General features: G+C 46.9%; 1 protein-coding gene across 4 annotated transcripts in view; it reads right to left on the bottom strand.

The window, feature by feature from the left end:
- The window catches only part of LOC123509370 (inactive rhomboid protein 1-like), a 274,097-nt gene that overhangs the window by 76,072 nt on the left and 172,455 nt on the right, over positions 1–25,570 (bottom strand). For all 4 annotated transcript variants that reach the window (XM_045263634.1, XM_045263633.1, XM_045263636.1 and 1 more), the window contains one exon: positions 25,014–25,570. This exon is cut by the window's right edge. In XM_045263634.1, coding sequence (XP_045119569.1) covers positions 25,014–25,570 — 557 coding nt within the window. The remainder of the gene's footprint in view (positions 1–25,013) is intronic.

Raw genomic sequence — 25,570 nt, 5'->3', positions numbered from 1 at the left:
TGCCGGCCCATTCATTAGGGGAGGTGACGCCCACACGGGAGGAGGAGGAGGAGGAGAAGGAGGAGGAGGAGGAGGAGGAGGAGGAGGAGGAGGAGGAGGAGGAGGAGGAGGAGGAAGAGGAAGAGGAGCAGGAGGAGAAGTGTTGAATCCTTAAGAAGTATGGAGGGGAGAGTACAAATTGTAAGGTAACCAATGTGTGTGTGTGTGTGTGTGTGTGTGTGTGTGTGTGTGTGTGTGTGTGTGTGAGAGAGAGAGAGAGAGAGAGAGAGAGAGAGAGAGAGAGAGAGAGAGAGAGAGAGAGAGAGAGAGAGAGAGAGAGAGAGAGAATAATTCAGTAGGTCTTCAGATCAACTATGCTGCAAGTGGAGGCGGGAAAAGTTATGTTCGGTAGGTAATGGTACTCATACATAAGTCTTCTCTCTCTCTCTCTCTCTCTCTCTCTCCACGCCTCGCACGCCCGCACAACCAACTCAGTGAGGCGTGAAGACTCGCTGAGGGGAGGAACAAGGCTCGCTGTGTGTGTGTGTGTGTGTGTGTGTGTGTGTGTGTGTGTGTGTGTGTGTGTGTGTGTGGGAGGATGGGAGGCTGGGCTGGCTGAGGTGAGGAGCCGCCGCCAGGGTTTTCAAGGCGGTGGGTCCTTATAAAACGTGGGAAAAAATAATCTGAAGGCGGTGACATCGAGGTGCCAAAAGGAAGAGTTATCATGTTACTGTTTACGTGCGTTTGGTTAGGTTAGGTTAGGTTCAAGGGCTAGTGTGTGTGTGTGTTTATTTAAGGTTTTGTGTTGTTTGGGTGGAGGGTGAAAAAGTTGGTGTGTTGGTAAATAGAGTTGTCTGTTCACGATCTAATTTCATTCTGGTGTTTCTTGGCGGGTGTTTCTTCCTAGCGGTATTTGGTGTTGGAATAGGTCTATCGTGTGTGTGTCTATATGTGTGTGTGTGTGTGTGTGTGTGTGTGTGTGTGTGTGTGTGTGTGTGTGTGTGTGTGTGTGTGTGTGTGTGTGTGTAATTTTAACTAGAGCGTCTTTTATCTGGTGGAGTCGCGGCGTACCAGTAGAAGTGCTTCAAATTAAGGTCCTCATGCGGTGTGTCCAAATCTCATCCATGCTTTGACATGAAGAAAACGTTGAAGTGAAATGAACGTTTATGATCCACACGTCGATGAGTTCTGTGGGCGTGGCTGTGCGGGTCTTAAAGGCGCGGGAGGGGAGGGTAGGTTGAGGGGAGGGAGTGGCGTGCCTGCGGGGTCCACGGGCACAGGAATGGACTGCACAGGGTGGAATGCAACACGAGATTCCTCCGCTCATTTCACTTAACCCCGCGTTCAGAAATGCTCAGCTCTCCCGCTACGACTGTTTTCAAAGGCCACAGGGATGATTAGCCGGGTTCCCACGAATGTTTCTCCAGTTAATAACGTAGAAGTCTTGTTCATCTCTTACTAGAACCAGGAAAAAACATTACAAATCCGTGGAACATCAACAAGAGTCTTCTGAATGTAGTAAAAGTGCGCTGCAGATGTTTCAGGATTTTCTAAGTATGAGTGAGGTGCGTTGGTGTGTGCGTGTGATGAGCAGCCAGCAATGGTGAACAGAGGGGGAGCATGGAACATCAACTACAACCTTTTAAATGTTATGGAGGTACGCTGCAGGTGTTTGAGGATTTTCTAAGTGAGGTGTGTGTGTGTGTGTGTGTGTGTGTGTGTGTGTGTGTGTGTGTGTGTGTGTGTGTGTGTGTGTGATGAGTAGCGAGCAATGGTGAGGAGGAGGGGATGATAAGGGGTGGCTCTCCCTTCATCACACAAGCCTATACCTCGTTCTCACGCCCCTTAACGCTGATTTAATGGTGAACTTTACCTTTGAATACTGCATCACCAATGTGTGTGTGTGTGTGTGTGTGTGTGTGTGTGTGTGTGTGTCCGGGCGCCTCCACCTCGCGAAACAACACTCATGGTTTCATCCTGAGCTGTGAAACGCGAGATGGAGCTTAAAGGGGCACAAGGCTTTCCTCGGGTCAACACACTGCTATCCCTTTCCTCCTCCTCTCCCTCTCTCACCCCGCTCCTCTTCCCCCTTCACCTCTCGACCCTCTCTTTCCCCTTTCTCTTTCCCTCTCTCTTTCTCCCTTATATCTCTACCTTATCCCCATTCCTGTTCCACTCTCTTCCCTTTTCATCCTTTTCTTCCCCACCTCTCCTCTCTCTTTCTCTCTCTCTCTCTCTCAGTACAATCCGTCCCCTCATCCCTTCTCGGCCCTCTCTATCCCTCTCGGCCCAACCTGAAGCCTCTGCTCTGATCCAGGAGAAATAACGGCGGTGGGGAGGAGGGAGGGAGAAAATGGGAGGGAATGAAGGGAGTGAAGGACACGGAGAAAGAAAAGAGAGAAAGAAAGGTAGATGTAGGTAGAGAACAGAAGGAAAGAAGAGGAAGGAAAGAAAAAAAGGAGAGAAGGTAGGAAGGGAGAGAATTGTGAGTGAGACGTGAAGGTGAAGGGATGAAGCAGGAGGAGGAGGAGGAGGAGGAGGAGGAGGAGGAGGAGGAGGAGGAGGAGGTGGTGGTAAGCATGAAGAGGGCGAGATAAAGACGGGGATACTCAGACACTTTTGACGGTAAATCATGATAAACAGAGACAGCCATGCCAAGACACCGCCAGGGAGGAGGAGGAGGAGGAGGAGGAGGAGGAGGAGGAGGAGGAGGAGGAGGAGGAGGAGGAGAAGGAGAAGGATCAGGAGAAGGAGAAGGAGAACGAGAACGAGAAGAGGAATAGGATGAGGAGAGAGAGAGAGAGAGAGAGAGAGAGAGAGAGAGAGAGAGAGAGAGAGAGAGAGAGAGAGAGAGAGAGAGAGAGAGAGAGAGAGAGAGAGAGCCATATAATGAAGTAATGCAACAAAAGGGTAGAGAAGCAGATTAGGGAGAGATAAGGAGGAGGAGGAGGAGGAGGAGGAGGAGGAGGAGGAGGAGGAGGAGGAGGAGGAGGAGGAGGAGGAAGAGGACGAGGAGGAGAGTTGAGTAAGCTAAAAATATGATATCGTAATAAGGAGATACATATTATATCATATTATAAATCATCCACCCATAAACTCTCTCTCTCTCTCTCTCTCTCTCTCTCTCTCTCTCTCTCTCTCTCTCTCTCTCTCTTTCTCACCAACGGACAGTCATCACCCTTCGACCTTTAAAAGAATCCAGATATGCGCAGAGAGAGAGAGAGAGAGAGAGAGAGAGAGAGAGAGAGAGTGACGTTAATTGAGGTGGAATACTGTCGTGTCTTTCCGATTTTCACTTCTTGTTATTGGCAGTTCTGTTTCTCTTTTATTGTACCTCTCTCTCTCTCTCTCTCTCTCTCTCTCTCTCTCTCTCTCATGCAGTAAAAGGCGCCCAATCGGAACCTGGTGTGTCCACGTGTGTTAGACCATTACACTTTACATCTACTCAAACTCACGCCAAATACCAACACCACCACCACCACCAACGCCACCACCACCACCACCAACGCCACCACCACCACCACCACCACCACTACCAAGAACAACAACAATAACTTCCCCACTCATTGCTGTATCTTTGTGGTTTACGTGCTTCTGTTCTTCTTCTTCTTCTTCTTCTTCTTCTTCTTATTCTTCTTCTGTATTTTTTTCTTTCTGTTTCAATTTTTTTGTTTTTTTTCTCTTTTCCCTTTTCTTATTTTGTTCTCCTTTGTGTTCTTGTTTTTCATCTCGTTCTCTTCTTCCTCCTTTCTCTTTTTCTTTCCCTCACCTTTCTTTTTCTTGTTTTTCTTGTTCTTTTTTCTACTTTTCCTTTTCTTCTTCTTCTTCTTCTTCTTCTTCTGTCTTCATCAATATTTTCTTTTTCCTTCTGTTTCTATTATTTTGTTCTTTTTCTCCTCTTTTCCCTTTTCGTTTTGGTTTTTGTTCTTGTTTTCTCTTCTTCGTGTTCTTCTTCTTCGTCTGGTTCTTTTTCCCTCCTTTCTCTTTTTCTTTTTCTCGTCTCTCTTTTTCTTTTTCTTCAATTTTTCTTCTTATTCTTTCCACGACTCTACGACCACTGCAACTAGCCTCTTCTCCTCTTCTTGTTCTACTACTTCTACTTCTTCTTCTTCTCTCCTCCTCCTCCTCCTCCTCCTCCTCCTCAGCTGTTGGCATATCCTATCTAATAACAAACTTACCCCCTGCTATAACAAAACATACCCCCTTCATAACAAAAATACCCCCTTCCATAATAAAATTTAACCCATTCATAACAAACCTAACCCCTACATTACAAACATACCCCCTTCATAACAAACCTGCCCTCTACATAACACACATACAAACGCCACGTCACTCAATACTTAAGACACGGGCGTTAGAGCAGCTGGTTGGCGGACTAATGGAGGGAGTGTGTGGCGTACGTGTTGCCTTACAAGGACACCCGAGGGAAGATATGCGCCTCACTGACCCCCCAGCCACGCCACGCCACGCCACGATAGAGTGTTCAAGGGCGCCGCAAGGTGAGGGTGTTTATGTGAAATTGTTCTGACATTATTGTTCTCCGATTTGTTGATTTACGTTTCTGCTACCCACTTCCTCCTCCTCCTCCTCCTCCTCCTCCTCCTCCTCCTCCTCCTCCTCCTCCTCTTCCTTCTCCTCCTCTTCCTCCACCACCACAATTCTAGGAAGCTTCCATCCATGTTTGTGTGTCGATGTCAGGTCGATATACATGGAATAATACATTGCCAGACACACACACACACACACACACACACACACACACACACACACACACACACACACACACACACACACACACACACACACACCTGCCGCCCCGCGTTCCCCAAGGATACTATTAAAAAAGGACTTTTCACAGGCTTTTTCTTGAGGCCGGCATGGAACAGGAGGAGGAGGAGGAGGAGGAGGAGGAAGAGGAGGAGGGAAAGGTTCAAGGGAAAGGCTGTATTCAGTTGACTGCGGAAGAGAAAGAGGAAGAGGAAGAGGAAGAGGAAGAGGAAGAAGAGGGCACGGATGAAGAGGCGGGGAAGCAATGTAAAGGGGAGGAGTGAGTGCACGAAAAAACGGTGAAAGGGGAAAGGGTTAAGCATGGAACTGCGGGAAACAATGGAAAAAAGTGGGAATGGAAGGTGGAAGTGCCGGGGCGCGGACCGAGGGGAGAGGGTTAATGGAGGTGGAGGAGGAGGAGGAGGAGAAGGAGGAGGAGGGCTACTCAGGGGTCGGCCTCTCGAGAATAGAAGCTGCTGCCTGACTCCACGACACAGAGAAATGATGTGTGTGTGTGTGTGTGTGTGTGTGTGTGTGTGTGTGTGTGTGTGTGTGGTGTACATGACAGGATTTGGCCTGAGTTCATGTTGTCTTGTTTTAATATCAGCTTAGTTTATTTACTCTGGTTTGTGTTAAGTAATAAGCGAATGGATTTACACTTTAATCTTATCCATTCATTCACTTATTTATCTATTTCTATGATAATATTCACGGTAAGGTAAGGCATGGTGAAATGAGACGAAATACGGTAAGCTTCATTAGTTTATGTTAGGTTAAGTAAGGTAAGGTTGGGGTAATGTAAGGTAAGGTAAGGTTACGTTAGGTTAGGTAAGGCGAGGTAAGGTAAGGTAAGGTAAGGTAAGGTAAGGTTAAGTTAAGGTAAGTTATGGTAAGATAAGGTTAGATAAGGCAAACTCCAATTAGGTAAGACTGGGTAAGGTAAGATGAGCTGAAGTCAGATTACATTCAGGTTAATTAATTGCCGAGCATGAATCTTGGGCATGTGGTGTTTCTTATCTTCATCCGTAACCTTTCCTCCCCCACCCCACCACCCCACCACCTCCCCCATCACCCCACCACCTCGCCCACCACCCCACCACCTCACCACCTCCCCCATCAATGCAGCCTATCTTGTCACGCGTCTCAATCCAATTACTACTTTCAACATTACTATTATAGTCTCTCTCTCTCTCTCTCTCTCTCTCTCTCTCTCTCTCTAATCTTGCACAGTCTAGTGTAGCGCAACATTACTAACAATTACACTTTGTTTTTATAATCTAAACGCCATCAGCAAACAACATGTCCGTGTGTGTGTGTGTGTGTGTGTGTGTGTGTGTGTGTGTGTGTGTGTGTGTGTGTGTGTGTGTGTGTGTAGGAGAGAGGGAGGGAGAGAGAGAGGAAGAGGAGGAGAGAGAGAGAGAGAGAGAGAGAGAGAGAGAGAGAGAGAGAGAGAGAGAGAGAGAGAGAGAGAGAGAGAGAGAGAGAGAGAGAGAGAGAGAGAGAGAGAGAGAGAACGAACATCAGAAATTCAATGTTATGAAAGAAAGCATCGTGTCCTAGATCTCTCTCTCTCTCTCTCTCTCTCTCTCTCTCTCACTGAAGAGGCTGGGTCCCACTTACCGAGGGGAATAGAAAACCATAAATATGTTTGTGGACTCATAAAAGGATATATGGCCTTATATAAGCACTTGACGAGAGAGAGAGAGAGAGAGAGAGAGAGAGAGAGAGAGAGAGAGAGAGAGAGAGAGAGCATTACACAAGCAGCCAATCGCACTGAGAGTTTGCAAGATGGAAACAGTATTGTCACTTTTTTCTCCCCCGTCACGCCTCATCTCTTGGAAGTGACGTGTGGAGGGAAAGGAAGACTCGCTCCTCTTGTCAGCCTGTAAAGTGAAGCCCTGTAATGAATCCTGCGCTTCGTGGGTGACTCTTGTTGCCTTTAGCTTCATTATTCTTACTTTTGGTTTGAGTTTTAGAGTGGTGGTAAGTTGTGTTGACTCTCTCTCTCTCTCTCTCTCTCTCTCTCTCTCTCTCTCTCTCTCTCTCTTTCCCCTTCCGGTCCCCCCGCCATCTCTCTCTCTCTCTCTTTCTTTCTCCCACACACACACACAGACCCTCCGCAGTGACGAGCGAGGGCCTGAAGGTGCGTGGCGGGAAGATGCAATCCAACCCCACACAAGGAGAGTTGAATCCTCTTGTCAGGCGATCCAACCCTCTGCGCGTCCCACGAGAGTCGATGCTCCGATGATTTGCAAGGAGGGACCCCGAGGCAGCGTTTATGGAGACTCCGAGAGGGATGAAAGCTTACCTGTCTATACCGGGAAGGCGACGTAGGAGGAGAAGGAGAAGGAAAAAGAGAAGGAGGACGAAGAGGACTAGGAAAAATGGATGAAAGGGATAAAGGTTGAGTTATGGAGAGGATGAAAGGAACGAGAGAAAAACGGAAGAAGGGAGAATCGTGGGTTGGTTATATATAACACAAAGGAGGGAAGGGAAAAGACAGATGATAAAAAGAGAATTATATTACTGAAGAACGTGGCAGGAGGAAAGGTACAAATGGAAAGAAAGAGAAGTTGAATAAGGAAGGAAGGAAGGAAGGAGTGAAAAGGAGTGCGAGAAAAGTGGGTGATCGCTGACAGCTTGAGAAGGAGGGAAGAAAGAAAGTTAGGTGAAGGAGGAGAAAGAAGGAGCAGTCGAGGAAGAAAGGAAGGGATGTCTGATGCGTCAGATGATAAAGGAAGGCCGATAATGGAAAGAAAACTCGGCGTCTAAGAAGGAAGGCGAGGTAGGGAAGGAAATTGAATAAAAACAAGGAAGGGAAAGCAATCTAGGTAGAGTGAATGTGACCAAACACCCGAATGCATTAGTCCCTTTAAACCCTCGCGGCAGCAGCCCATCCAATCAACACGCACCATTTTAGCCCCGACTCAGCCCAGAGCCATCCAATCACACTCCCTCATACCAGTTAAGAACCAATCACGTCCAAGCTTAAATATAACGTCACTCACAGGCACAAGATGATAGCACGCGTAAATCTTATCCCGGAACTATGCCTTGCTCCAGACCCGCCGCTCTGATGCTGCCGTCCCCCGCACCCCGCACCCCGAACCCCACGCCCTTCCCTTTTTTGTGCAGCGAATAGTGCACCTCTAATAGAGTTTGTGCCGCGATGGCTTGCTACTTAAGCAGCATGTCGAGGCGGGGAGGGTGGGAGGGGAGAGGAGATGAAAGCGGGGAGGTGTGTGGGAGGCGCGGTGTGCAGAGCTGATACAGATGATGAGCGAGCGAGATATTCTTATGTGCAGCAGTTGATGCAATTGCCCCCAGCGCGCGTGTCACGGCTCGGCACAGCTGGCGGCGGGATGAGGCGGGGCACTGTCAGGCAAGGCCACATGGAATGACAGAGTCACAGGAGACAATGGATCAGTTGTGTGACACCCACCCTTACCGCTCCTGCGTGTAGGAGTAACGCCACCTTCAGGGAGACACCTGGCGGGCTGAGGCGCCGCACCTCCACTGCCATGGCAGAGGAAAATGAGCAGCACTCCCATAATGCCACAGTACTGAACCAATGGTGAGTGTACGACCCACCGCTACTGCTTAGACTTTACGACCACGCCACTGCCTGCACGCACCAAATCAAGCCGAGCCAAGCCAAACCACGCCATCACCTCTGCCTCATCCATACTGGTGGTGGTGCCAGTAGTACTCAGAGAAATGATAGCAGCGGTAGCAGCAGCAGCAGTTATAGCAATAATAGTTGTAGTAGTAGTAGTAGTAGCAGTGGTGGTGGTGGTGGTGGTGGTAGTAGTAGTAGTAATTGTTGAGGAAAAAGGAAAAGGAGATATCATATTCTCTCTCTCTCTCTCTCTCTCTCTCTCTCTCTCTCTCTCTCTCTCTCTCTCTCTCTCTCTCTCTCTTTCTCTGTCCAATAATAGTCACGTAACATCCAATATTATTCAGCGGAACAATTTGATTCATGCAGCATTTTTTCGCAGCACAAATATTGCTCATCACTGCAAACACTGCTCATGGAACAAGTGTGTTTATCAATTCACACATCAGACTGTTGCTGTATTACACTCAGTGACGCTCCCCCCATCCCCCCACCACCCCCTAACTCTTCACCAGTCGGAAATGATACTGTTACTTCTCTCTCTCTCTCTCTCTCTCTCTCTCTCTCTCTCTCTCTCTCTCTGCAAACGCATAACTAACGATAGGAAGCAAGTACGGAAAGAAGGAAGGAGAGATGGAGGAGAAGAAAATAAGAGAGAAAAAGAGAAGAGAGAGAGAGAGAGAGAGAGAGAGAGAGAGAGAGAGAGAGAGAGAGAGAGAGAGAGAGAGAGAGAGAGAGAGAGAGAGAGAAACACACTTCAAACATCAACCGTATAATTTTAGTCCCCAGCCATAAGCTTAACTAACCTAACCTCACGTAGCGGCAGACCAGCGAACTGCAGCACGGGGGAAAACTGCCTGGCCACACCTAATACTCCAAGATAAGTGAGTTTGCAGCGGCGAGGGTTTGTTTTCAGTGGGTGTCGTGAGGTGGCCGTTACATTTTCAGCGTTATTTGCGTTTCCGTAGCAAGTCTTCAGTTTTCGTCGCTATTTCAAAGGTTATTTATCACAGTGAGTGTCTATTCCCCGGTACAGTGTTATATTCATTGGACTCCTTCACATACATTAGCTAGCCCCTTCAGTATATCTATTCTGGTTACAATTTGGTGACTTTATACAGCTTCAGAAACTCATGTGGGGGATTAAGAATAGTGAAGACTGTGGCCATTAATCTTCTAACCTCCACAGACCCTTCCTAATGTCAATAAAATGGGCTAATCCTACACAAATCTCAAGGTAAAAATAAGTCCCAGTACTGAAGAGGTTAAACTATTCCTAAAGTGGTAAGAATACGTAGAAATTACTGGTGTGACTTAAGATTCATTGAGTGGGGTAAGGCAGAGGATGATTAGGTGAGAGAAGCGAGAGGCGGGGGCGTGCAGGCCAAGGTACGAACAGATGGTTTACAGCAAATGGCGGGGAGGAGGCACCGGGAGAGGACCACCGCGGCAGCAGGCACACCGGCGGCCAAGCTTTTACTGAAGATGTGAGGTAGGAACAAGTGAGCATCAGCCAGCCACCTACACACACACACACACACACACACACACACACACACACACACACACACACACACATCCTCGGGTCTTGCAAGTGCACCAAAATTAAACACAGAAGCCCTGAAAGCTTTCCCAATGAAGGCACATGATAACGCGCCGCGTCTCGCTTTCTTTACCATCAAAACTCAGGTGATTCCGCCGCGCCTCGTGTGTCAACAAGCCCACACTCGATCAGGAGGAGTGGCAGGCGTGAGGCAGCGCAGGCATGGAGGGGGTGGCAGGTGCGGTGGGCAAGGAGCACCGCAACGCCCCCAAACACAGCAAAACACTAACACAGATTAAACAAGCGGAAAAGACTGAACGAATGTGCTGGTAAAAGTTAAATTTTCACCAGTAAGGGAGTGCTTCTTATATTCCCCAAATGCCAAGAAAACAAGCAAGATCCTGGATAATAATCATACGGTGGTGGGGAGGCAGCGGCGGCAACAATGCACTCTGGGAGCACTGCCCTCGCCGCTCAGCCCGTGACCGCAGCCCGCAAGCCCAGAGAGAGGACGCAGCCTTACCACTCTACCGCCAGGACCCTCCGCCACCCAAGCAAGAGGATGGAAACTTTGGTAACACTATTTTAAAGGACAAACCGCTGCCTTCCGCGATCCAGTGCGTAGGTATCCAAGTGACAGACGTGGTGTGTGACATGCTGGCGTCGTGAGGACACACCACACACCACACTACACACACCACGCACCATACACCGTAACACCACACCACACCACACCACACATCATACTACCCCACCACGCCACACACCACACGCCACATCAAGCACCGTACCACCGCATCACGCAGCATCAAGCCTTCCCGTCACGCATGAAGCCTGGGTGTCGTCGTGGCGTGGTGACGCAAGAGTTGGCCGCAGTACTCGTAATTGGAGCATTTATCATGAAGAGGGTGAAGGAAGACGTGAGGAGGACGAGGGAGGCGTGGATGAGCCAGTCAGGGATCACAACAACAACAACAACAACAACAACAACAACAACAACAACAATAATAAACAACAATAATAATAACAATAATAATAATAATAATAATAATAATAATAATAATAATAGTGATATGGATTGCGTGAGAGAGAGAGAGAGAGAGAGAGAGAGAGAGAGAGAGAGAGAGAGAGAGAGAGAGATGACAGCGGTAACAACAATAATACCAGCAGTCTCCTTTTCTCTCCTCTTCCTCCACCTCCTCTTCTCTCCTCACCTTCCTCCACACGTCTTCTTGATAGCAATACTAAATAACATTCCTCCTCCTCCTCCTCCACCTCCTCTTCGTCCTCCTCCTCCTCTTGGTCTTCCTCGTCATCCTTCTCCTCCTCCTCCTCTTCGTCTTCGTATTCCTCGTCCTCCTCCTCCTCCTCCTCCTCCTCCTCCTCCTCCTCCTCCTCCTCCTCAATGCTAATAAAAGACGAGGAAAAAAATCAAAGGTATAAACTTCTTTGATTTCTCCTTTTTCTTCCTCCTCTCCTCCTCTTTCCTTCCTTCCTTCCTTCTTCCTTCGCGTCCTTCTCTCTCTCTCTCTCTCTCTCTCTCTCTCTCTCTCTCTCTCTCTCTTAATACCACTTCCTTTAATCCTGCGTTCCATTTTCAGCATTTCCACTTCCTCCTCCTTTACTGTTTCTGTTTGCTTCCTCCTCCTCCTCCTCCTCCTCCTCCTCCTTGCTAAATAAGAAGACGGTCTCGTTCACTTCCCTTCTTCCTCTTCTCCTGCATTTGGCCTCTTCCTTTCCTTTATCTCTTCCTTATCCTGTCTCTTACTTCTTCCTCTTTTCCCATTTCCGTCTTTTTCTTAATTTCCTCCTCTTCCTTCTCCCCCTCCTCCTCCTCCTCGTCCTTGTTTTTTTTTCTTCCTTCAGTCTATCTCTCTCATTTATTTCTTCTTTGCCTTCTTCTCTTCCTAGTTGTTGTCTTCCTCTCTGTTCATTTATTTTTTTCTTTCTTCTTCTTCTTCTTCTTCTTCTTCTTCTTCTTCTTCTTCGGTCCAATTCCTGCTACAAGTTAATCCTCTCTGCCTTTCTGAATTCCCTTACTTTTTTTCTTCTTCTTCTTCTTCTTCTTCTTCTTCTTCTTCTTCTTCTTCTTCTTCCTCCTCCTCCTCCTCCTCCTCCTCCTCCAGTAAGAAATGGTATTCAGAGCAGTGAGTAAAAATGTGAAGTGTTAATACTGAAGAGGAGGAGGAGGAGGAGGAGGAGGAGGAGGAGGAGGAGGAGGAGGAGGAGGAGGAGGAGGAGGAGGAGGAGGAGGAGGAGGAGGAGGAGGAGGAGGAGGAGGAGGAGGAGGAGGAGGAGGAGGAGGAGGAGGAGGAAAAGGAGGACACAAGTAAGAAATGAAGAATTACAAAAAAAAAATGAAAAACGAAGGAGGAGGAAAAAAAGAAGAAGAAGAAGAAGAAGAAGAAGAAGAAGAAGAAGAAGAAGAAGAAGAAGAAGAAGAAGAAGAAGAAGAAGAAGACAATGGCACCATCTAAAATTAATAAAGAAGTCATTAAACACAAACTTTTCAACTTGATGGAGACTTGAGAGAGAGAGAGAGAGAGAGAGAGAGAGAGAGAGAGAGAGAGAGAGAGAGAGAGAGAGAGAGAGAGAGAGACCCAGACAGACAAGAACTAGTGAAGAAGGGAAAAAAATAAATAATGGACGGGAAAGATGGGAGGGAGAGAAACTTGAGGGGAGAAGAGGAAATGGAGGAAAGAGAGGGGAGAGGGGAGAGGGAGAAGGGGAGGGAGAGAAGTGTCAGTTTCACCAGTCAGAAAGGAGAGCAATAAAAACGTCTCACTTTTCCTTATTTTTTCCTTCTTTTCCTTCCCTTTTCCTCTTTTCCATTTTTCCATTTTCTTTTCACGAGAGAGAGAGAGAGAGAGAGAGAGAGAGAGAGAGAGAGAGAGAGAGAGAGAGAGAGAGAGAGAGAGCAGGATTAAGGGAGGGACTTTGTGTGAGAGAAAAATGGGACTTGCATTCAAATTTTGCAACCATGAAAATAAAATTCCTCTCTCTCTCTCTCTCTCTCTCTCTCTCTCTTTACGATTCTCTATTTCTATTGGTTTTGTGCGTTTTTTACTTCAATACAGTGGCTCTCATCTAAACACACACACACACACACACACACACACACACACACACACACACACACACACACACACACACACACACACACACAGCGAGGTCACACTACCAAATTAAGACAAACTCCTCTGCCGGCAAGTTCGTGTGTATGCATTTCTGAAAGCTAATTTAGGTGTGCGTGTCGACATGAACACACACACACACACACACACACACACACACACACACACACACACACACACACACACACACGCTAAATACATACAAAAAAGACAGGTATTTTTTTTATGAGAGAGAGAGAGAGAGAGAGAGAGAGAGAGAGAGAGAGAGAGAGAGAGAGAGAGAGAGAGAGAATACTAAACCTCATTGACTTCAGATATCAAAGAACTCTTAATATTAAATCTTTCCTCTCTTCTCCTCTACTTCCTCCTCCTCCTCCTCCTCCTCCTCCTCCTCCTCCTCCTCCTCCTCCTCTCCCCCTACAGGTACAGCCGCCGCCCACACAAGTATTAAGCTCATTAAATTCCAAAGGAGAGGTGTGGTAGGGAACGAGTGAAAAATGAATAAAACTAATTAATTATGAAAATGTACGTGTGTGTGTGTGTGTGTGTGTGTGTGTGTGTGTGTGTGTGTGTGTGTGTGTGTGTGTGTGTGTGCATGAGTCACACAACAAACATCTTCGTGGTAAAACTTTAAATAAATCATGGTGAGCAAAAAATCACGTTGGTTAATTTAACGCAAGAATGGTAATGTATATAGTTAAAAATAAGCAAACGAATAAACAAACATAAGGAGATTATTATTACTACTACTACTATTACTACTTCTACTACTGCTACTACTACCACTACTATTACTACTACTACTACTTCTACTACTACCACCACCACTACCACTAATATTACCACCACAACTACTATTACTACTACTACTACTACTACTACTACTACTACCACCACCACCACCACCACCACCACTACTACTACTACTACTACTACTACTACTACTACTACTACTTCTAAAACGAGCTAGCAATCAACACACTTTATCTTCTACCACCACCACCACCACCACACTTCAACTTTCTAAGAAGACCTTGAACTCCACCTCATTACTCATTAGGAGGAGGAGGGAGGAAGAGGAGGAGGAGGAGGAGGAGGACGAAGCCTGGAATCTGAAGAAATAGAAGCATTGGGAGAGAAAATTAAAGTAAAAAGGAGGAGGAGGAGGAGGAGGAGGAGGAGGAGGAAGAGGAGGAGGAAGAGGTGGATGGTCTATACAAACAAGGGAAGGAGGGAGAGGGAGAGGGAGAGAGAGAGGAGAGAGGAGAGGAGAGAGGGAGAGGGGTAGGGTTACGTAAATGTGACGGTGACTTATTATAACACACACACACACACACACACACACACACACACACACACACACATACACACAAAGGTATATTAGACTTGAAGCTCTCCTACAAGAGAGAGAGAGAGAGAGAGAGAGAGAGAGAGAGAGAGAGAGAGAGAGAGAGAGAGAGAGAGAGAGAGAGAGAGAGAGAGAGAGAGAGAGAGAGAGAGAGAGAGAGTGAGGGTTAAAAGGGTGGAAAGTGAAGTGAAAGAGAAGAGAAAGGAGAATGTGGAAGAAAGTTCTCTCTCTCTCTCTCTCTCCTGAACACAATTATCGGTAAAGCCATAAGAGAGTTGGTCTCACGGGCGATGAATTAAACGAGAGAGAGAGAGAGAGAGAGAGAGAGAGAGAGAGAGAGAGAGAGAGAGAGAGAGAGAGAGAGAGAGAGAGAGAGAGAGAGAGAGAGAGAGAGAGAGAGAGAGAGAGAGAGAGAGAGAGAGAGAGAGAGAGAGAGAGAGAGAGAAATATAAATCCTACTCTATAAACATGAATTGAACACACACACACACACACAAAAAAAAAAAAAATCGTACCAGATCACACAATACACGACAAGACAAATAAATAAATAAATACATAAATAAATAAATAAATAAATAAATAAATAAACACCTTGAACTAAAGACTAAACAAGACAGCCCATCAAAACACCCAATGATAACCAAACAGTCCCTTGAAAAATAGAATATAAATGAAAGAGAGAAAAAAAAAAAAAACAGGATCTTTTTAAGTTGTGTTTCCCTTAGCTTTCACCCCTCATAGGTAGCAAATAAGCACAGGTAACGACACCACTAGCTTACCTGGAGAAGCTTAAACCCCCTTCTGCAATCACAATAACCCTTCAGTACCATGACGCGTTTCCATATTAATTTTGGTGAGTATTTGTTGATTTTACACAGCTTCGGAAACTTACGTGGGTGATTAAAATAGTGAAGACTCAAGCCATTAATCCTTTGACCTCCATAGACCCTTCGTAACGTTAATAAAATGGTCTAATCGTACACAAATCTCAAGGTAGAAAAGTTGTTAGTCTCACCATGACGAAAAAATTAACTTTAACCCCTTCACTACCATTACGAGTTTCATTATTCATTCTGCTTACTATTTATTGATTTTTTACAGTTTTAGAAATTTATGTGGGGGATTAAAATGGTGAAGACTGTGGCCATTAATCCTCTGACCTCCATAGACCCTTCACAACGTTAATAAAATAGTCTAATCGCACATGAATCTCAAGGTAAAAATGTGTCCTAGTATTGAAGGGGATAAAATGACAGTAACTTTAAACCCAGCCCTAAATACAGCCCCCCCAGCCAGCCCTCTCCCCTGTAGCGAGTCCCGTGGGGCGAGAAGAAGGCGAGGAAAGGAAGAGAGAGACAGGAGACGGAGGAGAGGAGCGCGGGGAGTGACTGGCTGTTTGTTAGGAAAGAGACAAGTTCTTCTCACCAGACACGAGAAATCCCCCTCTTAGATTGCGTCTGTGTGTCTGTGTCGCTGTGTCGCTGTCTCATCCCCCTCCTCTCTCTCTCTCTCTCTCTCTCTCTCTTACTTTTTCTACTCAAGGGACTTTTGGAGGAGGAGGAGGAGGAGGAGGAGGAGGAGGAGGAGGAGGAGGAGGAGGAGGAGGAGGAAGAGAAGGAGGTGGAGGAGGAGGAGGAGGAGGAAGAGGAAGAAGAGGAAGGTGACGAAAGAGTAAGTTTAATGTGAAAAATTATTGAGATGATAAAGGAGGAAGGAAATTATGGAGGTCATAACAAGTTTCCAAACAACTCTCTCTCTCTCTCTCTCTCTCTCTCTCTCTCTCTCTCTCTCAAGGCGGACACGAGTGAAGCATGTTCAATGATTTTTAAACAACGCAACTTTGTAACTTCTGATATGAGTTTTGATCTTGTGATATCTCCCTCTAGTATGTGTGCGTGTGTGTGTGTGTGTGTGTGTGTGTGTGTGTGTGTGTGTGTGTGTGTGTGTGTGTGCACCTATCCCAGGAAGACACACACAGCCATAGAATCAACTATAGAAAACCACCATAGTCAACCAATAACGAGAAGACATCTATACACACACACACACACACACACACACACACACACACACACACACACACACACACACACACACACACAAGAGAGCCACAGTGTATCCAGAGACAGCAGGAACAAGGAACTGAACCAATCTTGTCCATAACTCCGTCAGGGAAGTTTTTGGAACGTTTTTAACCTGGAAACTCTCTTAACTCGCTCAAACTTGATGCCACAATGGGGATGGCGGGTCGAGGCACGTCGGGGGGAGAGAGGAGAGAGAGAGAGAGAGAGAGAGAGAGAGAGAGAGAGAGAGAGAGAGAGAGAGAGAGAGAGAGAGAGAGAGAGAGAGGAAGCAATAGAGGGAAGATTAAAGCAGTGGAGAGGAGGAGGATGACAAGAACAAGGTGAGAGGTGGAAGGATATAGAGATAAAAAAACACAAACGAGAATAGAAAAAAAAAGAAGTAAAGGAAGATTTTTTAGAGAGAACATAAACAAAAATAGAGATTAATGAAGAGATGGAACAGGTGAGAGGTGGAATAATAAAGGCAAGGTCAAATAAACGAGGAACAGAAGACATAGAATGAGGGAAGAGGAGGAAAAAAGGAATAAGAAAGTAGTGTAATAAGATTTAAGGAAGGAAATGAACTGGAAGGGGGAAAAAGGAAAAAAATATAATGTAATAGAAAGAAAAAGGAAGGAGAAGGGACAGGAAGGAAGAGAAATGATAAAAAATTAGTAATAAAAGAGACAGAAAGATGTGAAGATAATGAAATGAGAGACAAGAAAAGGAGGGAAGTGAGGGGAAGAGAAACGAAGAAGGAGATAAGTAGATGAAAGAGAGAGAGAGAGAGAGAGAGAGAGAGAGAGAGAGAGAGAGAGAGAGAGAGAGAGAGAGAGAGAGAGAGAGAGAGAGAGAGAGAGAGCGAGCCAGAAAGAGAGAAACAAAACGAACAGACTAAACAAAAACGAAAAAAAGGAAGAGAGAGAGAAAAAGAGAAGGAAGAGAAAAAAGAGGGGAAAGAAATGAAGGGCAAGAAGGGAACCACCATTAGAAGAGGGAAACAAGAGGAGTAGGAGGAGGAGGAGGAGGAGGAAGGGGAGATCAGGTGAGAGGGAGGAAAAGAAGAGGAGGAGCAGAAGGAGGAGTAGAGTGGAGATACCCCCCACCATCTTTCCCCTCACCTCTCCCCTCTAGGCCACGGCAAGGACACAGGCCTAACTCCGCCATATTGATGATTTTCCCCTTCAGCACAGGCCGCGGCTTCAGGAGATTGGGAGGAAATGGCGGAAGAAAACGACGGGCAGAAAATTGGAGAAGTAAATGAAGGGGAAAAAAATGTTCTTGAGGTGACCTGATGCTGAAAACTGAAGGGGGGAGGATAGTAGTAGTAGTAGTAGTAGTAGTAGTAGTAGTAGTGATAGTGACAACAACAATATGGGGCGGTTTGACATGTGGTGATGGTGATGGTGGTGGTGATAGTGGTGGTGAGAGAGCGAGTAAAGGAATGATGCTACAGGAAAGACCATCAGTTTGTAAGACCACTTAAGCAAGACCACCACCACCATCACCACCACTTAACCTCAAAGAAGACCCTCTACTATTACAAAAGACGCCAGAGCTTAAAAAAGATCAATATATTAAAAGATAGACAATATTTTTAAGACCTCAAAACATAAAGACCAATACGATAAAAGATATACATTAACCCCTTCAGCACCATGACGCGTTTCCATATTCATTCTGGTGACTATTTGGTGATTTTATACAGCTTCAGAAACTCATGTGGGGGATTCAAATAGCGAAGACTGTGGCCATTAATCTTCTCACGTCCATAGATTCTTCTTAATGTCAATAAAATGGTCTAATCGTACACAAATCTCAAGGTAAAAATGTGTCCCACTATTGAAAAGGTTAAAAGCATCACACCTTGAAAACATGACCCTCTCCCCTTTCCTCATCTTCTCTTGGCGGTTCAAACAACAGGCCAGTATTCAGAAACGTTCTTCTCTCTCACCAAGACTGCTTTCCAAGGCCACACAGATGACTAACCAGGTTTTCAAGAGTGTTTCTTCAGTTAATAATGCAGAAATCTTGTCATTCTGCCTCTAGAACCGTAAAAACTTTCTTAAAAACTCTTTGTTCTCTCAGCACGAGTTTTCCAAGGCCACACAGATGACTAGCTGGATTTTCAAGGGTGTTTCTTCAAATAATAAAGGAGAAATTTTGTCGATCTGCCGCTAGAAACATAAAAGCACCTTAAAAAACTGGTGTAAATGTCAATAAACCCTTTTGAAATTGTGGAGGTGAAGCACAGAAGAGTTTGAGAATACGAGCCACAGTCTTTCCTGCCCCACAAACTATGCTTCGCTGCTCACACCTCGCCCGGACAAACTTTCCCGTTTCTATCAATCAACTCGTATTTTTCTTTCGTGCAGGAAGTTTGCTTACATTCAACTTGCTCCTGAGAATAGTGACCGCCGCTAACATCCTTCAAACTACCAAACTTATTTATACGTACGAGTTCGTGTCTGTCAATTTGCCCTGAGCACAGACAGAGAGAGGGCGCCACGCATTGTACGTGGGATCGGGATTTTTGCCTTATCATCTCTCTAACACGGTCAAGATTTAGTTTCATCAATTCGTTTTCTTTTGAGTGTCTTTTTTCTCATCTGTTCGACTTATGTTGCTTTCGCCCCATCAAGTTCTTTCTCTTTCTGTTTCTACGCCTTACATCCCCATCACGGTAGTCTCTCTGTCTCTTATCCCCACCACGGTACAGTCCCTGTCTCACATTCCCATCACAGTACTGTCTTTTTGTCTCATCCCACCATGGTACTGTCCCTGTCTTTCATCTCCACCATGGTATTGTCTCTTTGTCTCTCATCCCCACCACGGTACTGTCCCTGTCTCACATTCCCATCACAGTACTGTCCCTGTCTCACATCTCCACCACGGTACTGTCTTTCTGTCTCTCACATCTCCATTACAGTACTGTGTTTCTCGTTATCCTCTTCTTTCACTCTCAATGACACTGTTCCTCGCACCTCCTCCCTGCTCGCCTCTCTCCCCTCTCTCCTCTCCGCTCACTGCAATTGCATCCCTATTCTACTCGTCTTACAAGAGAAAGAGTTGAGCGGTATCTTAAACTCCTCCTTCCCTTTCACTGGCAAACTCTGAAACACTGTCTGATTTTTGTTTTGCCAACTTGTTATGACTTTAACTCCTTCCACAATGGAGTATTAAGACACCTCAGCAGGGAACGCAATTGACCGCACTCCTCCCTCGGGACTCGTTTGCTCTTTGCTACTTAGGGAACTAATTACCACCTCTTTCCTTCTCTCGCCTTGTTTTTTAGTCCCAGGTCAATCTATCCTCCACTTTATTTTCACAGGGTGCCGGCCAAGGGGCAAGTAAATTTAATGGAAAAGGAATAAGAATAACAATCCAAACTCTGCGTACACTAACTTTTGCGGTAAAGAAAAGAAAAAGAAATTGCATTTTTTTTCATAACTTGCCAACAATGGTGAACTAAAAATGGCAACAAATATACCCTGTTACGTATGCAGCAAAAAATCTATAACTATTCCTGGTCTTGCCTATCGCTGTGCCTGGGGGGCGTGGCGTGGCAGGGAACGGGGGAACGAGGCAGGGGAATGGGCAGGGGATGGGGCAGGGAAGGGCAGGGATCAGGGGAGGGGACGAAGCTGGGATGACACTTTCCCCTCACACCCACTTGCCTCACGCTAACACCTCCACGACACCCACCTCAGCCACCTACACGCCCACTCTTCCGAACTGCTTCCCTTTCCATGCCTCGTACATTAGTCCCAGAGAAATAGAAAATATGTCCAAGAATTTAATTAAACTCATCTCTGTATTTGGTCTCCTCCTTCACACGCATCCCAAGACACACTGTGGCCGAGACTCCCTAGACTCCCTTTCTCTTCTATTTTCTTTTTATACAAGAGGGAAGCCGGCAAAGGTCAACAAAATATATAAAAAAAGCCCATTTGATTGCCGGTTCCCTAAAAGATTAATAGAGTTAGCCAAAATTCAGGAACAGATGTTACGAAACCTCTCTCTTAAAAGTCAAGTCACAGGAAGATGGAAATACAGAAGCAGGCAGAGAGTTCCAGAGTTTACCACACCTTTATTTCAGCCTCCTGCTCGATACTGCTCATAAATACCAAAATAAAGACCGCCCCCCCCATCTCGATATTTGCAGTTTCACTTTTTATGTAAAGGCGAGGCGAGGCAGGGACAACCTTCCTTCTCTCACAGTCTCGTATTAAGTTTCCCGCCTCGCTCAAACTGTCTTCGTAAGAAACACACTAACGATCTTTTAGTTTCGCCTCACCATCGTTTCCGCTTCCCTTGCTCCCCTCCTCCTCTAATTCCGCAGCTATTGCAGTGTTCAAATAGGGTCGCTGATCCTGTCTAATCTTCTCCACTGGGCTGTGTGTTCTCCATTCAGACCTCCCTCTCTACTAGACTATCTCTTAAGGCGACGTCACACTTCCTCATAACATAAACATCTTTCACACTAAATCTTTCACCTTGTCTCACATTCCCAGTGTCCTACCGCGTTGCCAGCACAGGATGGACGAGGCGAGGACACGAATCTAACACCGTAGTAAGCTGGAGAAAGGAGGAGGTGAAGCATAGGTTTAATATTTTATCAGCACGAGACAGTCTCAGTGGTGTGTGACGCGTGGCCGACATGCGACTAACGTGTTTCAGTCAATTGTGTCGCGGTCAAGGTTTACAGTAAGTGTGCTCGTGTCCTTATGCAGTTCTCCCACATCTTCGTCTGCCTTGCCTCCTGCCTCGCCTCCAGCCATACTAATAAAGCGTTGTAGTGTCTCTGTACACCTTTTCCTCCTGTACCTTCCTTCCTGCGTCGCCCCTTTACAGTGAGAAAAATGTACTATAACTCTGAATCCAAACAAGTATCTCTTCTTATCCCTTATCCTTGTCTTCCTTTTCCCTTCCTTTATTTCTCCTTCTTGCCTCTCCTCTTTAGTCTGTCCCCAAAGTATCACGCTCTTCAATACAACCAAGCTTCTCTTCTTACCCTTTATCCTCTCTTCCTTTCCCTCCCTTCCTTTACTTCCTGCTCTTCCTTAGCCTGACTCAAAGTAGCACGATACAAAATTCAAGGCAGTATCCCCTCCTCCTTATCCCTTGCCACGTTTTCTATCTGTGTGATCCTTGAACGTGTACTCAGCTTGCTTCTTTGTATAACGCGGCTTCAGACGGCGAGATCACCTGTGTTCGCTCCCCTTTGTAATCTGGCTATAGGAAGACTCTGCATCTCCTCCTTCTCCTCCTCCTCCTCCTCCTAAGAATCCAAACACCAGGGTATGACAAGCAGGGAGCTCTTACCATCTTGCTTTCGTTTTTTCGTTATTGTTTTCTGGTTTTTGGAAGGGGTAACTAGGCAGGTGTGTGTGTGTGTGTGTGTGTGTGTGTGTGTGTGTGTGTGTGTGTGTGTGTGTGTGTGTGTGTGTGTTAGACTAGAGAGTATATCCACAAAGTTCAAGGGAGCAGCACCATTAAGCATAACACACTAACACACTAAGCTGTCTGGCGTGGTGTGGCGGGGCTCTGGGGCAGGCGAGGCTAAACACTACCATTACACGACACACGGATCAAGGTAAGACACAGACCGCTTTTTATACATCCTTATTTTTAGACACGCTGAAGACACACTGAAGACACGCTAAGGACACGCTAAGGACACGCTAAGGACACGATACCTGGATGAGCTTCGGCTTGTATTCTTAATCACTTCTGTGCTTCTCTTCCACTATTTTAAAAGCTCTTATTTAAATGTAGAAGAGTTTTTTTTAAGGTGTTTTACGGTTCTAGAGACAGAGTGACAGGATTTCTACAATATTAACTGGGGAAACACTATTGAAAACCCCGCTAATCATCTCTGTGGCCTTGGAAAATAGTCAGAGTGAGAAAATAAAGCGTTTTTAAGGTGTTTTTACGGCTGTGGAGGCAGAGTTCACAAGATTCCTATATTACTAACCGGAGAAACACCCTTGAAAACTCCGAAAGAGAGAGAGAGAGAGAGAGAGAGAGAGAGAGAGAGAGAGAGAGAGAGAGAGAGAGAGAGAGAGAAAGTGCAGGATACCAAGAAAGACAGAGACAGAAAGAGACAAAGAGAAAGAGAAAGCGAGAGAATATAGAAACATGACGAGAAGGGAGGGTGGTGGAAGAGGCGACGGGGCAAGTGGGGGGAAGGGAGACATCAGGGAGCAGGGACCAGAATGTAGCGATAAGGTTATCTTGGCGAGGCAGGGGTGAGGTCTGAGCCAGTACAGTAGCTCAATGGCATTAATTACCAGGGCGGGCGCAGCGGGATGAATGCAGGGCGGTGAATGGGCGCACTAGTAGGCACCGGGAATCTCAAATGGGGAGCTGAATGAGGAGGAGAGAGAGAGAGAGAGAGAGAGAGAGAGAGAGAGAGGGAGAGGTAAGCTTAAAACAAATGAAGGAAAGGGAGAAGGTGGACCCGGGAGAGTTAAGAGAGAGAGAGAGAGAGAGAGAGAGAGAGAGAGAGAGAGAGAGAGAGAGAGAGAGAGAGAGAGAGAGAGAGAGAGAGTAAACACAAAGTAGATTCAAGGGACAAGCATTAGGGGAAGGGAGAGAACAGAGGAAATATGGCAAAAAATAATATGGTGGAAAGGGAAGAGGGGAAGGAGAAAAAAGAGAGAGAGAGAGAGAGAGAGAGAGAGAGAGAGAGAGAGAGAGAGAGAGAGAGAGAGAGAGAGAGAGAGAGAGACAGAGAATATCCACAGTAATCCTGTACGTTCTGGGTAAGATAAAGAAGAAGAGTAGAGAAGAGGGGGAAGAATGACCTGAGAGAGAGAGAGAGAGAGAGAGAGAGAGAGAGAGAGAGAGAGAGAGAGAGAGAGAGAGAGAGAGAGAGAGAGAGAGAGAGAGAGAGAGAGAGAGAGAGAGGGTTTGAGAGCTTGCCTAAGAGAAGGAGAGAACGTTTCAAGGTTTCACGAACTCTGCAATTCTTTAGAAGGACGCAACCAGCCAGCCAGCTAGCCAGCCAGCCAGCCAGCCAGCCAGCCAGCCAGTCAGCCAGTCAGCCACCCATCCAGCAAGCCAACCACTCACCCACTCAGCCAGCCCGCCAGCCATCTCCTCATCCTCTATCTTAATATAGCAAAAGGTCTCCCCCAATATGATGGCGTGGTACTCTTGATCAATTACAGTGCTCAGCGGAAACGGGCCCAGGAAAAAATGATGACGTGAATGCTTGAGTCACCGAATTCTTGCCAAATATGAGTGGCTTTGAAATAGGAGTCATGCGAAAGGAGGTGCTTGTGATGGTACGAGGGAAGGGTGGTGATGGGTGAGTGGGTAGGTAGATAGGTAAGTGAGTAAGTAGCTTGAATGAATGAATGGAAAAGAGAAAAACTGACAAGAGTAATGGGAAAGGAGGTGCTTGTGATGGTACGAGGAAAGGGTAATGATGGGTAGATGGGTAAATGGGTATAGTAACTCAGATTTTTGGTTAATTCTACTTATCTTTAATGGAAGTGGCAATGAAATGGGCCTTTTTTATATATATTTTTGTTGCCCTTGGCCAGGTTGCATAAAAAAGCGTAAATGGAGAAGTAGGTAAGCGAGTATGTAGCTAGAATGAATAAGTGAGTGAGTGAATGAGTGAGTGAATGAATGAGTGAGTGAATGAATGAATGAAAGACTGACAATTAGCCACAAAAAATAACAACCTGACTCCTGAAAAAAAAACAAGAAAAAACAAATACATTGATACAAAACCTCAAATCACATCAAATTCTGGAGCATCATGTTTTTTTTTTCCCTTTCAATCCAGGTCAACAATGAAAGAGGTGAGTGTGACCTGAGCTAACCAAACCGCCCAGTGACGTGACCTCCCATGAGCGGTGATACGACACTGACACACCGCCTTACCTGCCATGACTTGACACCTGCCGTATGTATATGGACGCTGGGGGAGTTGTGGGAGGTGAGGGGAAATTTTGCACTGTCTTCCCCTCCCTCATTACAGTCTGCCGAGATGTGTGGAGGGGGAAAGTGGGAGGGTAGGAGAGACAAGACAGGCAGGCAGTGACGCGGGGACGTGGGGAGAAAAACTCACTCAAATGTGTGTGTGTGTGTGGGAGGCAGTGACGTAGGAGGCCTCTTGTAGCCTGACGAGGAGGTAAAGTTGTGGGGAGGGGAGGGGGATGGTATATAGAAAGAGGTGTGGAGGAGAAGGGAGGAGGGGAGGGGATGGAGAGGTGATGGAGAGGCGTGCAGAACCGGGCGGCGTGGGTGGAGAAGTGAGAGTGAAGGAGTGAGTTTGAGACAAGGAAAGACTGCGTACGAGATGGGAGGCTGTGGAAGATGGAAGGTGGTGGTGGTGGAAGAAGAGGAGGAGGAGGAGGACAGGACGACGCTCGGCGTTACATAAATCAAGCGGTAATTTGTTTGTCTAACTCTGTGAGTAATTACTTTCCTAAAGGTTCATTACAGCGGTGTGTGTGTGTGTGTGTGTGTGTGTGTGTGTGTGTGTGTGTGTGTGTGTGTGAAAAGTACAACAGGGTAGGCCTCAGTGGGCGGCACCTACCTGAGGGCGTCCTCCTGGCGGGCGATGACGGCCGTGTAGCGTCCCTCCGGTCTGTCACCCGGGGCCTCGGGCCGGCCAGGGCCGCTGTGGCCCGGGGCCGCGTGGGTGGGACCGCCGTGGACCGGCCCAGGGTGGGTGGGTCCGGGGTGGGACTGCAGGTGGGTGGCGGCCACCGGGTGGGGTTGGCCAGGGTGCAACTGTTGCTGTTGTTGTTGCTGCTGGAGTTGTTGTTGCTGTTGTTGCTGTTGCATCTGTTGCTGCTGCATCTGTTGCTGCAGAGCCTGGTGGTGGTGGGCGTGCTGGGGCTGGTGGGCGGGGGTGTGGGCGTGGGGCGGGTGGGCTGGGTGGTGGGGATGGTGCTGGTGGTGAGCCTGAGGCGTGGGCGTGGTGGGCGCGGCGGAGGAGGGGCGGGCTCCGGGGCCAGGGGTGCGCGGGGGGCCCGGCGCGCCCCGCCGCTCCACATCGTACATCGGGTTCTCGATCACGTCTTGGTCGTGCGGCGGCTGGGGCTTGGGCGGTCCCCGGAAGTCGTGTCTCAGTCGGTAATCGTGGAGTCG

This window comes from Portunus trituberculatus, chromosome 27 (assembly GCF_017591435.1).
Source record: "Portunus trituberculatus isolate SZX2019 chromosome 27, ASM1759143v1, whole genome shotgun sequence".
NCBI lineage: Eukaryota > Metazoa > Arthropoda > Malacostraca > Decapoda > Portunidae > Portunus > Portunus trituberculatus.
Note: the sequence above shows the minus strand (reverse complement) of the source record. Positions and strands in the feature narration are given on the sequence as shown.